Source organism: Balaenoptera musculus, chromosome 2 (assembly GCF_009873245.2).
Source record: "Balaenoptera musculus isolate JJ_BM4_2016_0621 chromosome 2, mBalMus1.pri.v3, whole genome shotgun sequence".
Taxonomy (NCBI): domain Eukaryota; kingdom Metazoa; phylum Chordata; class Mammalia; order Artiodactyla; family Balaenopteridae; genus Balaenoptera; species Balaenoptera musculus.
In genome coordinates, this window is record NC_045786.1 from 138,531,484 (window position 1) to 138,547,543 (window position 16,060).

General features: G+C 38.1%; 1 protein-coding gene across 7 annotated transcripts in view; it reads left to right on the forward strand.

Moving 5' to 3' along the window:
- The window catches only part of SYNE2 (spectrin repeat containing nuclear envelope protein 2), a 313,385-nt gene that overhangs the window by 196,043 nt on the left and 101,282 nt on the right, over window positions 1–16,060 (forward strand). For all 7 annotated transcript variants that reach the window (XM_036839615.1, XM_036839636.1, XM_036839653.1 and 4 more), the window contains 7 exons: window positions 3,397–3,582; window positions 5,909–6,031; window positions 7,261–7,443; window positions 9,773–9,904; window positions 13,734–13,931; window positions 14,536–14,610; window positions 15,865–15,975. In XM_036839615.1, the coding sequence (XP_036695510.1) occupies window positions 3,397–3,582; window positions 5,909–6,031; window positions 7,261–7,443; window positions 9,773–9,904; window positions 13,734–13,931; window positions 14,536–14,610; window positions 15,865–15,975 (1,008 nt within the window). The remainder of the gene's footprint in view (window positions 1–3,396; window positions 3,583–5,908; window positions 6,032–7,260; window positions 7,444–9,772; window positions 9,905–13,733; window positions 13,932–14,535; window positions 14,611–15,864; window positions 15,976–16,060) is intronic.

Consider the following 16,060-nt stretch of genomic DNA (forward strand, 5'->3'; position numbering starts at 1 on the left):
AGCCCTATGTAATCACTCATTGGTTTCTATTCCTATAGTTTTGCCTTCTCTACAGTATCCAATGAATAGAATCATACAGTCTTTTGGGCCTGACTTCTTTTACTTAGCTTAATGTTTTCCAGATTCATTCAGGTTGTTACATTTATAGGTAGCTTATTCTTTTGACTGCTAAATAATATTCCATTTGTGGAAATATGCAATATGTTTATTCCTTCACCAGTTAATAGACATTTGGGTTATTTCAAGTTTGGGGCTATGTATTCTATATCTATTGTGTTGTAACACATCACTCCTGAAGTTAACAGCTTAAAACAAGAATTATGGAATCCAGGCATGGCTTACCTGAGTGGTTATGGCTCAAGGTCTCTCATGAGAATGCAGTCAAGGTGTCAGCCAAGGCTGTGATCTCATCTGAAGGCTCAGTTTGGGTGAAGGAAGAGACAGGATGCACTTCCAGGCTCATTCACGTGGCTGTTGGCAGGCCTCAGAAGATCCACTTCCATTCACAGATGTGAGGTCTCTCCACAAGACTGCCTTATGGCATGGCAGCTGGCTCCCTTCACCATGAACAATCTGAAAAAGAGTGAGAGAGCTCCCAAGACAGAAACGGTCTTTTATAATCTAATCTTGGAAGTGACATCTCATCATTTCTGCCATATCTTATTAGAAGTAAATCAGTAAGCTCAGCCTGCATTCAAGAGAACCGATTAATTATAAGGACACGAGTACCAGGAGGTGGGGATTATTGGGGGCCATTTTAGAAGCTGCAACAGCTATTATGAGCAAAGCCGCTGTGAGCATTCATATACAAATCTTTGTGTGGGCATAGGTTTTCACGTCATTTCATTTGATGAATACCTAGGAATAGATTGCTGGCTCTTATGGTATTTAACTAAGAAACTGCTAAATTATTTTCCAAAATGGCTTTACCATTTTTCATTCCCACTGGAGTTCTAATGACTCCATATTCTTGTCAGCACTCGATAGTATCTGTCTTTTAAATTTTAGCTACTCTAGTGACAAGTGGTGGTATCTCACTGTGGTTTAAATGGCATTTCTCTAATGACTAATGATTTTTTTATTTGAGCATTTATTCATATGCTTATTTATCACTTGTACACTTCATCTGTGAAATGTTGGTTCAGTTTTTTGGGGCTTTTTTGCCTATTTTTTAATTGGGCTATTTGTCTTTTTATTATTGAATTGTAAGAATTATTTATATAATATTCTAAAATCCTTTGTCACATATGTGATGTACAAATATTTTCTCCTAGTTTGTGGCTTGTCTTTTCATTCTCTTAATATTGTCTTTCAAAGAGCAAATGTTATTAATTTGAGGAGGTCTAATTTATCAATATTTTTCTTTTATAGATTATTCTTTTGTGTTGTATCTAAGAAATCTTTATCTAACCCAGGGTCACAAGGATTTCCTCTTATCTTTTCTTCTAGAAATTTTATAGTTTTAACTCTTACTTGTAGGTCTGTAATCCATGGACTTACATATACTACCAAATGTAAAATGGATAGCTAGTGGCAGCCGTATAGCACAGGGAGATCAGCTCAGTGCTTTGTGACCACCTAGAGGGTGGGGTAGGGAGACGCAAGAGGGAGGAGATATGGGGATATATGTATATGTATAGCTGATTCACTTTGTTATAAAGCAGAAACTAACACACCATTGTAAAGCAATTATACTCCAATAAAGATGTTAAAAAAATAAATAAATAAAGTTAATTTTTGTATATGGTATGAAGCAAGAATCAAGGTTCATTTTTTTTCTATGGGATTATCCATGTTTTGAAAAGACTCACTATTGAATTACTTTGGTGCTTTGTTAAAATCAATTGACCTCTCATATATGTAGGTCTGTTTCTGGGCTGTCTCTTCTGTTCTATTGATCTATGTGTCTATTCTTTTACCAATATGACACAGTCTTAATTGCTACAGCTTTATAGTAAATCTTGAAATCAGGTAGTATAAATTCTACAACTTAGTCCTTTATTCTTTTTCAAATTTGTTTTGGCTAATCTGGGTCTTTTGCATTTCCATATAAGTTTTAGAATCATCTTGTCAATATCTATGCAGAGGTCTGTTTGAATTTTGGGAGGGCATTAATTCCATATCAGTTTGGCAAGAATTTACCTCTTAACCATATTGGCTGTTCCCATCCAGGAACAGGATGTATCTCTCTATTTATTTTGGTCCTCTTTAATTTCTCTTTAATGTAAATTGTTAAATTTATTCCTGAGTATTTTATGTTTTTTTGATGCTATTGTAAATAGTATTATTGGAAAAAGCATTGGTTTTAAGTTTTGTTTTCCTTTCAAGTTTTCTCCTGCTAGGATTTGGAATAAGGTCAGTATGAAATTCTGAATAACCTGATTAATTTTGGGGACTCGTGACTAGAAGTCTGGTTGCATAAGTAAATGTTCTTTTTCATATCAGTTATTTTTTATGGGATTACCTGAAGACTACATTAGCAGGTTGAATATTTCCAATAGGTGGCTGAGATATTTTGAAATCTTAAGTTTGAAAGTTAATAATTATAATCATTAAAGGAAAAAAAGAAAAATTCTAAGGAAGAATGTCTAAAGAATTCTAAAAATGGATGTTTTCCACTTATATTTGGTTTTATCAGATAGAGCTCTTTTGGTATCAATTTATTCAAGTCAACTCAAGCTATAGGGGTGTTTCATGGAAGTTAGTGGCTCCAGATGGTAAGGCCAAGGAGGACACTGGCACCAGAACTGCCTCTTCGTTTCCCATCCCCACTTCACTTATCTATTTCTGCCAAACCCATTTCCCAAAATTACAAGTCCAGCCAATTGGATGGCTTTTTTTTTTTTAACATCTTTATTGGAGTATAATTGTTTTACAATAGTGTGTTAGTTTCTGCTTTATAACAAAGTGAATCAGCTATACATATATGAATGGCTTTCTTGACCCTAATTCCAAATTATAGAGGGATGAACTTATAGGTCAGGTGTTTCTGATTCTGTTAACGATGGCTGGAGGAGCAGGGCTACTTGGTATAAAACAGCTGCTGCAAGCCCACCAAAATGGGGTAGACATTCTATAGTCATGTACTGCCATTGACAAGAGAGACTGTTCAATGTTTTATTATGAAATTGGGAATGGACAGGAGTTTGAAATGTTGAGACAAATTCAAATTTTCTCTGATTTAATTTTTTAAATTAAGGTATAATTCACATACAACATTAGTTTCAGGTGTACAACAGAATGATTCAATATTTGTATGTATTGGAAAATGATCACCCACATTAAGTCTAGTTACCGTGCATCACCATACATAGCTATAGAATTTTCTCTGATATAATTTCAATCAACTTGTTCCAGTATCTTGATGTTTCTTTTTTCATGTTTCCCATTATCTAGATGGCTTTGGAAGATTCAGAACAGAAGCACAATCTTTTGCATTCAATTTTCACGGATCTAGAAGACTTGTCAATAATTTTTGAAACAGATACTTTAGCACAACCTATACAAGAGTTAAGTCATCAAATAGTAGCTTTACGACAAAAAATCATAGAAAGCCTTCCACAGATTCAACGAATGGCTGATGTAAGTTGGCACTATAAAGATGTGACTTCTTGTTTTAAATTTTTTTTTAAATTTTTTTTTTAATAGCTACTTTATTTATTTATTTATTATTTATTTTTGGCTGTGTTGGGTCTTCGGTTCGTGCGAGGGCTTTCTCTAGTTGCGGCAAGCGGGGGCCACTCTTCATCGCGGTGCGGGGACCGCTCTTCATCGCGGTGCACGGGCCTTTCACTATCGCGGCCCCTCCCGTTGCGGGGCACAGGCTCCAGACGCGCAGGCTCAGTAGTTGTGGCTCACAGGCCCAGCTGCTCCGTGGCATGTGGGATCTTCCCAGACCAGGGCTCGAACCCGTGTCCCCTAGCATTAACAGGCAGATTCTCAACCACTGCGCCACCAGGGAAGCCCTTGTTTTAAATTTATATTTCATTTAGTAAATTAGAGTTATACTACTAATCAGTTCTATGAAGACACATTGATCTGGTACATTTTTCATTTATGTTATTTCTTGAATTACATTTTACTTTGTACCCTATAGTGCAACTACAACAAAAAATCATATCCCCATACTCAGTCCAGAAGTGGTCTATTTAAAGGGAGGAATCCTGATCAGATAAGCTCAGTGTTTTCTCTTTGTCAGAGAGGAGATATTATTGATTTTATTTTTTATCAATAAATTTATTTATTTATTTATTTATTTTTGGCTGCGTTGGGTCTTCTTTGCTACGCACGGGCTTTCTCTAGTTGCAGCGTGGGGGGGGGCTACTCCTCATTGCAGTGCGTGGGCTTCTCATTGTGGTGGCTCCTCTTGTTGCGGAGCATGGGCTCTAGGCATGCGGGCTTCAGTAGTTGTGGCACGTGGGCTTCAGTAGTTGTGGTATGCGGGCTCAGTAGTTGTGGCTCGCGGGCTTAGTTGCTCTGCGGCATGTGGGATCTTCCCGGACCAGGGCTTGAACCTGTGTCCCTTGCATTGGCAGGCAGATTCTTAACCACTGCGCCACCAGGGAAGTCCGATATTATTGATTTTAAAGCACAGATTAGCAAAGAGGGAATTAAAACAGATAACTTCCCAAGTCTTCAGTCACCAATAGCAAATATTTATTGAGGGGCTGCTGTATACCAACCACTGGATTTTTAAATAATTTTATTTTAGCTTGAAACATGTGAGGCATTTATTTAAGGATGGAGTCACACAGCAAAGGTAGATGCAGTTAGTCTTAATAATTTACCTTTTATTTCTTAGTTACATTCCTTGCACCACACTTATGTAACTTCAGAGAATCATACTTGTTAAATATTCTTGGTTATTGAAGCTTATTCCAAAATTGTTAAATGCTTCTACAACTTTTCATGGAAATTACCATAAAATACATTGTATACATTTATATACTTTCTTAAACGTATGGTATAGAAAATTTCAATATAATTGAATGTTTCATAATATGAAAATAAATTACTATAATTACTGTTTCATTTGCTTATATGAAGTTATGTTTGTCCTACATTGAATGGCTCCAAGTTGTGATAATTTGAAATCCTTTGATGATTTCTATGTAGTTTTTCCTATTCCCTGAATTATTTTTGCTTCAGCTTATCTCCATTAAGCTCTAAAGGTCTGAAGGCCCTCTTACAGTGTGAGTGGACTTCAATATGTAGGTTTTATAACACATATTCATAAATATGTAAGTTTGAGAGCACAAATTGCAGCATTTTCACTTTAAGTTTCTTGGCCACTTTCTAGAAGTTGACACCGATGGGAGAATAGCCACTGGATAAATGATCTGTTGTTCATATTAATCTGAGTAGGTTATAAGGTAATTTAGTGACTCTCCACACGGCAAAAGTTTATTAGGGAATTGGCAACAAAAATCTGTCAATTTTCCAGCTCCTTGTGTGTCTGTTTCCCAAGGGTGACTTTATCGTTTTATTTAAAGTAGTGGGAATTTTTTCAGCGTTGACCCACTTGTATTCAAGTGTTTAAAGACATTCCAAAGATAAATCTAAAGAGTTTGTAGATATTTGAGAATTTACTTAAAATTTGTTCAGATGCATACTACTTTTGTTCTCATAGCATAAATAATTGAAAATTGGCCCCATGAGGATCTTTTAACTCAGTAAGTATAAGCAATGCTTTATATTGTGGTATGCTATTACTAACAGAACAACATTTTTATTGAAAACAGTCCACATTATCTGTGTAGCACTTGGTTAGTTTTGAAGAGATATAAGTGGCAAACATATTTTGGTTAAATATGAGAATAGAATAAATGGCAGTAAATTGTGTTTTAGAAAGATTATTAACATACAACATATACTGCATAAGTGTGTTTTTCTGTTTCTGAAATTCTAGGATGTGGTTGCCATTGAAACGGAAGTAAAATCAATGGAGAAAAGAGTTTCAAAAATCAAAGCTATCCTGTTATCAAAAGAAATATTTGATTTTTCACCTGAAGAGCATCTTAAGCATGGGGAGGTAAGCATGGATCATTATTAAAAATATTTTCTCTTAATACCTACTATGCCTATTTTAAAATGTGTAATAATATGATGTGATAAAAAGTGTTTAGTCTTGCTAAAGTAAGAGCAAAGTAAAGTTGGGAAATAGATATGAATGACTATAAATACCATACTTTAAATCATATTTCTAGTGCTATCTATGTATCTATAATTTTCCTATAGGTTATTTTTTCATTTAATTTCTTCCTAAAACTTCAAGGTTTGGTAGTTTTTCCTTCACGTCAAACCCAGGTGTTTAATAGTCTAAGCACTTAAGCCTCTAAGTCAGAAGAACTGGGTTCCAGCCCCAGCTGCCCTGCTTACTAGCTGTGTGCCTTTGAGTGATTGGTTAACATTTCTTGGATTTGCTTTCATATCTGTACATTGGCATTGTGGTGATTATGTTGGACAATTATAATGTATATGGAGCCCCTAGCACAGGAGCTGGGACATACTAAACAGCATACAGATGTTGCTTCCCCCTCAGCCTACCAGTTAAGAGCATGGGCTTTGGGATCAGGCAGCCCTGGGTTCTAATCCTGACCCTGCCTCTTACAGTGTGCCCTCACCTGGGTCTTCTAACTTCTGTGAACCCAATTTCCTTACCTGTGAAAGGGAAGTTATGATATCTACCTCCTAGGGTGGTTGTGAAGATTAAATGAAATAATACATATGAAGTACTTAGTAAAGTGAATACTCTCTCCTAATTTATTCATTATGTAAATCCAGATTTCTATGGATCAGATGCATTAAAGCAAAATAGAAGTGTAGTTTTGGGACTTACGAAATTTGGCAGGACAGTTCCATTCAATTCAATAAGCATTTTTTGAGGGTCTATTATGTGGGCAGCCCTGTGCTGGGTGCAGTTGCTGTGAAAGTTAATAAGAGTCAGTACCTGCCCTTCCACAGCTTACTGCCTGGTGACAACACACGAAGCACATAACAGTTCTACAGAGAGAGGCGGGAGGGAGGGAAAGAAGGAAAGGGTTGTCCAAATGCATCATGTAATGCTGGGAGGGTACTCTTGCCCCAGACATTCTTTCCTGAGACCTTATTTAACTGCCAAATCACAAGTAATATATTAGTTCTTTTCAACCTGAGCTAAGACACTGTTTTAAAACTCAAAACTATAAAGACTAAAGTTTAATTTTGAATAGATTTAGGAGTGGCCTTTTTTTTTTCACTTGTGTACCATGTTTATCTAAGGTCATACTGGAAAATATACATCCCATGAAGAAAACCATTGCTGAAATCGTGTCTTACCAAGTGGAACTGAGGTTACCCCAGACAGGAATGAAGCCTCTGCCTGTGTTTCAGCGGACAAATCAGCTTTTACAAGATATAAAACTATTGGAAAATGTGACTCAGGAACAAAATGAGTTATTAAAGGTGAGTGGTTTTTGTGATGACAGCCAACTTATTGGATGAAAATGTTCAGCAAAAGCTGGTGTTGTTTTAGTGGTTGGGCGGGTCAAATTCCCATGACAATAAGATGCTGCCTGGGTTGATTCTTTTTGGTCTCTTCCAGTATTATTATCCAGGAGGTGGCATTTGATATAAGAGAGTATCTTGTTGCTCAAATGAGGTTAAAGTGATTTTTCTCAGCTCTTATTCTTGTTCTGGTTGAAGACATTAAAGTCTAGTTTTGTTCTATTTCATTCCATTCTTTAATTATTGAAGATCTACATGGGTAAAATGCTGTGGGAAGAGATTCAACCTGAACAGTGCATTTGCAGTCTCATGAGGCTGACAGACCCACAATAATCTCTTTATACCTCTCAGTTGCTTTCCTATTAATCATTTCAATTTATTACCAACATGATACAGGTAGGGTAGGCACTTTGCCATTTTTATTTTTATACATTAGGAGACTAGTGTCCAAAGGTCAGATGACTTTCTGAAAGACCAGAGTTAACTTATGTTGAGATTAATTTGTGTACAGATAAGAAAAGAATTTGAGTTTCTAGACTCCTAGTATTATTCTTCATATCAAGGTCTCTTCCTTCTAACTGATAACATCTTCTAGCCTCTCCCTGAGGGCTTTTTAAAATTCTTTTGATTGATCTCCTGTCTCAAGTCAGGAATTATCATTAGATAGAAATTACATTTTACTTTGGTTGGTATTCCTATATCAACAACCACTCCTACAGGAAAAGAAAGTTGCTGAAAGAGCCACAAACTTTTCAACCCTCTTGGTAGACACTCCCTCCTGCCTATTTTTCTTGATTAGGTGTGTCAGGGTAAGAGGAAAGGTTATTTTTCCTCCTTCCCATCCATCCCCTGGTTATAGGAAGAAAACTGCTATCTCTTTCTCCCTCTTAAATTTCATTCACATTTGGTGGTCACTTTGTTCTCCTAAAATTTGAGGATATTGTAATCTCTGGTTTGAGTCTTAGCTCATGTAGTCTCTCTGGCCTGGCTACTGATCAGCTGACATCATTTCCTAACACCCACAGGGAGAAAAAAGATCTGGCACTCAATGTACTATTTTTTTAATAATATAAAGAGAAGAAAAAAAAAAACAAAGAAAATTTGATCTGTTACTTTTAATCTTTTTGTGCTTTATTGGTCTCCTGGTCAGAAAAAGAAAATAACAGTCCTAACTATGCTTTAAAGTGACTCCTTCACAAGATGAAAGGGGGGGCAGTAGAAGAGGAAATTAGGTTTTGTGCCAAGTTAGATATCAAACTGTGCTGCTAAAATTTTCCATCTTATTGTGTTCGTGGAAATCAGATGTCATCTCAGGTATTTCAAAGCTAAGTAAGCCAGTGGTAATGAAAATCATTAGAATATGGTACATTTCTTTTCCTTTCTACGTTAGATAATTGTAAGTGCTCTCGTTGTGGAAAATAAGACAAATTACTTTTGGGGGGAGTAATGGGATGTAGCTCATTACTGAGGGCTGGGGAACAGGTGTGTGCAGCAAACATAGTTATTCATTTCTAGCCTGCAGCTAAAATTATAGTTAAATATTAAAGAAAATACAAGGAAGAATTCTGTGTTAGCCAGAAACTTCGTAGTTTCAAAAGGCATTTTGTTTCATTGTGAAGCATACAAGGAAATATCTAGATTTTCTTTTGAAGTCCGTTTCTTTATCTTTCATCACACTTTGATCATATCATTTAGCACACAGGTAGTAGGTTCAAGCTCTACCATTCCCTTAACACTAGATTCCAGGTATTGTTCTGGTTTTGCCTTAATCTGCAAACTCAGACTGCTGTCAAACCTCAACCTCTTACCATAAAATGTATATCACAGATCCCAAGGGGTACCAGGTGAGGATGTGTCTGGACCAGGAAAACCCATCATTTCTCAAATCACATGCCCTTTCCATTCTGAATCAGGATTGTCACCTTTGTATGTATTGAAAGCCCCACAAGGAATATGTATTAAAATGGCATATGTGACACAGTAATTTCATAAACTTAGCAACTTTATGTTAACATGCTATAAAATGCTTCCCAGAATAAGCCTGTTAGACTGGGAATACTTAAGAACAAACGTATGTCTAATTAGACTTGAACCCAAGGTGCTCTAGCATCTAAGTGGAGCAAGAAGGTCAGGTGCCAGCTTTGCAAACATTGTTCTCTGTATTGAGGCTACCATTTCCTATTGGAATCTGTATGGTTGTGTATTGATATAATTGATTGGAGTTTGTGATGGAGATAGACATTGGAAGTAGCCCATTGATCTTCTTTTGGGGGGGGTTATTTTATAGATAGTCATAAAACAGACAAATGAATGCGATGAAGAAATAGAAAAATTGAAACAGATCTTAAATAATTATTCAGCTGAATTCTCCCATGAACATATGTCACCAGACCGAGCTGCCAACCTGCCACAAGTACAGGTATATTTCTTTCATTCATTTTTCCAGCAGTTTATTCAACAATCACTTTCTAAGCTGTTGGTGTCTCCAAGCCCTTTTTGACGATACAGTGTATTTCCTACTTCTCTCTTTCAACTGAAGGTATTTTATGTGTGTATTTACTTTTCATTCCTATTACATAAAATAGGTTATTATATAATTATCATAATGGAAGTCTCTTCAAGTGTCTTTAGCCTCAACTTGGTGCATTCTGGCTGGTAGCAAAGAAGCTGATATAACACATGGTATTTGGACAACCTGGCTTTCCAGCTAGCTTTCTGGCATAGGGGTTAGGCAGGCTGGGCTTTAGAAGTAAAGACTGAATGCTGTTGTAATAAAGAGTTCCGTATACTAAGCAGTCTCTCCATATGCCCTAATTAACAATGTCCTGTGGACCCAGTTACGATGGTTTGCATGTTAACTCTCTATTGCCATCAAGTTGATGTAGGCACGCAGTTGCTATGGTGTTCAAAGCCACATTACACCACTTTCCAGCTGTGAGATGTAGGGCAAATTTCTTAATGTCTGAAGTGAAGTACAGAGGGGTCCAAGATGACACACAGCTATTAAGTGGTGGACTCAATAAGGCAGACTCAATGTATTAAAGATTCAGTATTGTAGAAGTGTCAAATTTCCCTTTACATTAAAAAATTTAAGAACCCCAGGGACTTGCCTGGTGGTGCAGTGGTTAAGAATCCGCCTGCCAATGCAGGGGACACAGGTTCAATCCCTGGTCCGGGAAGATCCCACATGCCTCGGAGCAACTGAGCCCGTGCGCCACAACTATTGAGCCTGCGCTCTAGAGCCAGCAAGCCATAACTACTGAGCCCACATGCCACAACTACTGAAGCCCGTGCGCCTAGAGCCCATGTTCTGCAACAAGAGAAGCCACCGCAATGAGAAGCCTGCACACGCATCGAAGAGTAGTCCCCACTCACCGCAACTAGAGAAAACCCGCATGCAGCAACGAAGACCCAATGCTACCAAAAATAAATAAATAAATAAATAAATTTTTTTAAAAAAGAAATTATTTAAAAAAAAGAGCATACCATGCACGGACAATGATGAAAACAAGTTGTGAAGCAGGGAGTATGATTAATCTAATTCTGTGTTTCTGAGGTCCACAAAATAAAATTTAAAAAAAATATTAAAGGACCCCAAAGAGCTTGTGTTTATATTAAAACTCAGAAATGTAAAATGTAGTGAGAAGAGTGACAGTGTTTTACATTTTTGCAAATCTCATTAGTCTGGCTTACTAGGAGACAGCTAGATTCTCATCTTCTTCTGCATTCAATCTATTGAGGTATGTCGTTTTCTTTGAAGTATATAAAGACAATCTAACCTCTCAAAGACATGTACATGGAAAAGAGAGAAATATTTTAATAGCCCTTTTGAATAATTGTGGACATCCTTTGAAACTACACTAAACTGCAACAAGTAGAATTACTCAGAGGTTCATTGATAAATGGAATTTGAAGCCATGTCAGTGAACTTTTCATACTCTTACATTAAAATCCATTGGTCTGTCTTGTATTTGGAATGGATCTCCAACCATGCATGATTTTATAACATCATGTTTGATCATTTGGAAAATACTATTTGACTAGTCATGTAGATCCTCCAAATGATGACACATTTCAGTAGCCGATATTAAAAAATTCACATTTATTCTTCAGAAAAAATCTTTATATATATATTACATATATATGTATGTATTTATGTATGTATAGTTTAACAACCGTCTTTTTTTTTCAAGTAAAAATAGTATTCTATGAGAAAACTATGGATAGGTTAGCTTGAAACTTAATCACATGAGTGCTATTCCTCAACCATTAAACTTCGGTATATAGCAGAAGTGCTTTATGCAGGCTTCCCACTTTGTCATACAGAATATTAAAAATACATGTTCTTTATCAAGGATATTCTTAAGTGAAGCTGGCTTTTTTTTCCAGTTAAATTCATGATAGTGAAGCATCTAGTAACTACTAACATAGTTGATATCGCTGCCTTGATTCATACTGTGTCAGTAGCTTTACCCACCATTGCTTTTGCGACATCACACAGAGAAAAATGTCAACACAGTGAGAAAGGCCAGTAACATTTTAGAATTATTATGAAAATGATCTTGACCTCTTGGAGTGTGGACCCCCTAGGGTCTGCAGATGCCGCTTTGAGAATGGCCGCTCTGTGCCCTTCTCTGTCTCCACAATGCTAGTGGCTCTGCAGACTAGTCTGTTTCTCTAAGTGTTATTCTAATGGCTGTAGTATTACGTCTGTTGGGAGGCACTGTACCTCTGAAATTTAGTGTTTATTGAAAAGGGACACACACCACAGCCAACTCAGATTTAATTAAGTTATCATTTCCCAAAGCAATCACAAGAAGTTTAACTTCAGACAGAATAGGGGTATTGGTGTCCGAATGTGTGCAGTAGCAGAAGAGCCATGGGGGCTGGGCGTCAGAAGTCCAGGTCTAGGCTCTGTCACTAGCTGCAGCCCTGGAAAAATCACCTTCTTTCTCTGGACTTCAGAACTCTCACTTATAGGTGGAGGCATGTTGAGTTTCTTTGTCTCTAAAAAAAAATTAATGATTCTATGAATATCTGTAGGATGGATGGATGGAAAGAAAGAAATAAGGAAGAAATGGGACTTCTCTGGTGGCACAGCGGTTGAGACTCCGAGCTCCCAGTGCAGGGGGCCCGGGTTCGAGCCCTGGTTGGGGAACTGGATCCCACATGTGTGCTGCAACTAAGAGTTCTCATGCCACAACTAAGGAGCTGGCGAGCCGCAACTAAGGAGCTAGCCTGCCACTTAAACTAAGGACCCTGCGCAACCAAATAAATAATAAATAAATAAATAATTTTTTTAAAAAAAGAAATAAGGAAGAAAGGAATGAATGAATGGACTCAGGGGTTAAGGAATACATTAGGGACAAAATTCCAATATGTGAAAGGTTTGCTAAAAAGGAGCAGGTTGTCTTCTGATACAGCACTTGCTGTAAAGCTCAGGCTTTGAATGATGCCTTTCAGGGTGCTAAAGAGGAAGATGTCAGACAAGACGACACCTGATATTTCCTTCAAATCTAGGATTCTATAATTCTATAATCCTTTTAGACAGACAGTGGGCATCTGTACTTCTACCATGTATAAGAAATTTTATTCCCACGTGTCAATCATACAGAATTTTAAAGTAATCTTTTAAAGCTTGGAATCATCTGTTCATCATTCCCATAACAAGTTACACTTCACAGTACCCTTATTGGCTTATTTATTCCCGTTTGTTAGGATGCTTTGGCTGTGAGAAAAAAGTAAATGTATTTAGTAATACTAAAGAAGGCTTCAAAAGTGATAATCAAAGTGTGAGATTTCTAGCCTCGTTTTCTCTCAGCGGTTCCCAAACATTAGTCTGCGTACAAATCTTCTGGAAGCTTGTTAAAGTGCAGGTTCGTGGCCCCTGACCCTGCGGATTCTGGTCAGCCAGTCCTGTGGCCACTGGAGTGGGGCATCCCTGGCTGCACACCACAGTCACCTGTGGAGCTTGTTACAAGTTTCTGAGCCACCGCTTGACCCCTAGAGATTGATTGACAAGGTGTCAGGTGAGGCTAAGGCATCCTATAAGGGAGCTTATAAACCCGCCCCAGGTCATTTAGAAACACAGTCCGGATGGAGAGGGGCTATACTGTACCAGGGACTGGCTCTTGGCTCTGCCAACCGCGCAGCGTAGAAAAATCTTCATCCCTTGTACCGATTGAAGTAGGCTCCTGTGGCAAAGGTATCAGACGTCCCAAAGGAATGCAAACACTCTTTCTGCACAGGGAGAAATCGAAGGTACGGAAAAGCAGATTCTGAGCTTGAGCCAGAAAAAAGAAGACCTGTTGGTGGACTTGAAGGCTGCCATACTAAAACTTCACCAGCATTTTCAGCAAAAACAGCAAGAATTAGAAAAGGAAATGCTGTCAGCCGGAGCATCAGATGAGGATGGAGGGGCTGAGAGGGATGCTTCTGAATGGAAGGTGGGTATGACATTAGTTAATGCTGGTCCCACATTCCACAAGAGCTTTAAATTGGTAGTATTTTTCACGTGGAAGACCTGTGGCATCTATGTATATGGCCTATAGTAAAGGAATTTTTAAAAGTGGAAATACTCTGCCTGAGATTATTCACTAGTGAATATTAATCCTCAGGGTGTGTCTGTTCTGGACTCAACCCAGAATTCTTATGCCCGAGTTACTTAAGGAGGTGCTTATGAAATTCCATGGGTAGGTGGGTGGCATCTACCCTTTGAAGTATCTTCCTACTAAACAGCCCATTGCAAACTCAAAAACGGGCCCAGCACCTCTCTAAGCCCACTCTGAATCCACATCAATGAATCACATTCTTGAATTGTTTGACAAGGGGCCACAGAAGGCAGTGCAAATGAAAGAGATCTAAGATTTGAGCGAGTCATGATATTCAGCTGGACGAGCTGAGAGTTGCTAGACCCCGAGGCTCCTTGTGTGGGTGGGCATCTTGGATAAAGTAAGTAAAAAATCAGCTACATAAAAAACGCGACCAGGCCAGGATCCTGGTGACGTTGAATGGCAACCCGGCTGCAAGTCTTTGTGCTGTGCCTTTCAGTTGAACAGAACGGGCTCCATGTTCTTCCTGCCAGCAGTCGAGGAAGAGGCGGAAGAAATCTCCCTGAAGAGCGAAGTAAGGAAAATGATTTTCTTGTTCAAGTTTGTTACAACAGTAATCTCTAAAAGGTCAATGAGAAGACCTTAAAATGAATGGAAACGTAAGGATTTTTAAATTCAATGCTGGTATTTTGTAAGGGTGATTGAAGTAGTTGTCTTATGTTATTAATGTTTAAGTGCATCTAAACCTACTTCAGGCCAGAGTGGAATAAACGTAATTCAGACACACTTGTTGGCAGAAGGGAGAAGATGAAGTTCTTTGTCGTATCCTGACTTCTGAGTACTTTCTCTGGAGTTTTGAGTACTTTCTCTGCTGTTTGGTTGGCACTCCTGGTGTGCTTTATAGAACTTTATCTTTCCGTATTTGAATTACTTTTTTTAGTCTGAAACAGCATTGCCAAGGACACAAAGAATGGTATTAGCAACTAACCCTACTATGAATCCTTATTACTCCATCAGAGCTGGTTGGATGAGACCTTTACCAGTTGTCTTTCCTGATATCAATTCCCATTTCATACTTTAAGAATTAAAGTGATAGTGGGTCTTGTGCGAAAGGGAAGAAAATTGCAGCAATTTACAGTTTTTAATGTCTCACGCGTAACCACCAGACATTCTCCCTGCTCGTTTTGTAGATTGTTCAGTAGCTCCACGGTCACACAGAACAGCCTGTTGTCCTTCAGTGTATCACTAGGACACGTGGGGCTGAGTGGGCGGACAAGGAGAAGTGAGGCTTATTATACACTCTGACCATCAGACAACTTTGTGATCTGATTATGCCCCTTCACAGCAGAGAGAATTGTGAGAGTGGAGGAGGTACCAGGACCAAAAAAAAGAGTGCACTTCAGTGCAATTCTAATTTGAGACATGTATTTTCCTCTGAACTGATATGTTTATAGTATTCATTGTTTGTCTTTGACAACGATCAAAAAATACATGTTCATCAGGCTGTTATTTTAAAGATAGGATTTGAGGTTACCTTTACCAAAGCAGATCAAATTCCTAAAGCATTGTTTTAAAGATCCCCTTTGTGTGACGTGAGCTGAATCCCAACTTATAAGAATATTTTTTAGGCTTTAGGAAGAGCGACCACATTTGGACTCCTGTGATGTAGTTAGCCAAAGAAATCGATGACAAATAGGGGGATGGGTGGAATTAAGGGCTGCAGTTATACTGCCTGGTAAGCTGAGTCTTATCTAAAAGAGATGAGGAGGATGCTGTTATAATGGTAGGGAATCACCTCCCTTTGCTAATCAATTGATTGCTGTGTCAGAGTGGAGATAAGAAAGCAGAGCCATCTTCCGGGTCCCCATCTTTACTCTGGAAACATGACGAGGACGTGGAGGAAGACAGGGCATCCTCGTCCTCTGGAACGATGGTTCAGGTAATACTGGGCATATCACATTTGTTGGGGGTAGGGGATGGGCAGGGATAGGAAGCCAAAGCAAAGAATTTCTTATTGAAAGAAT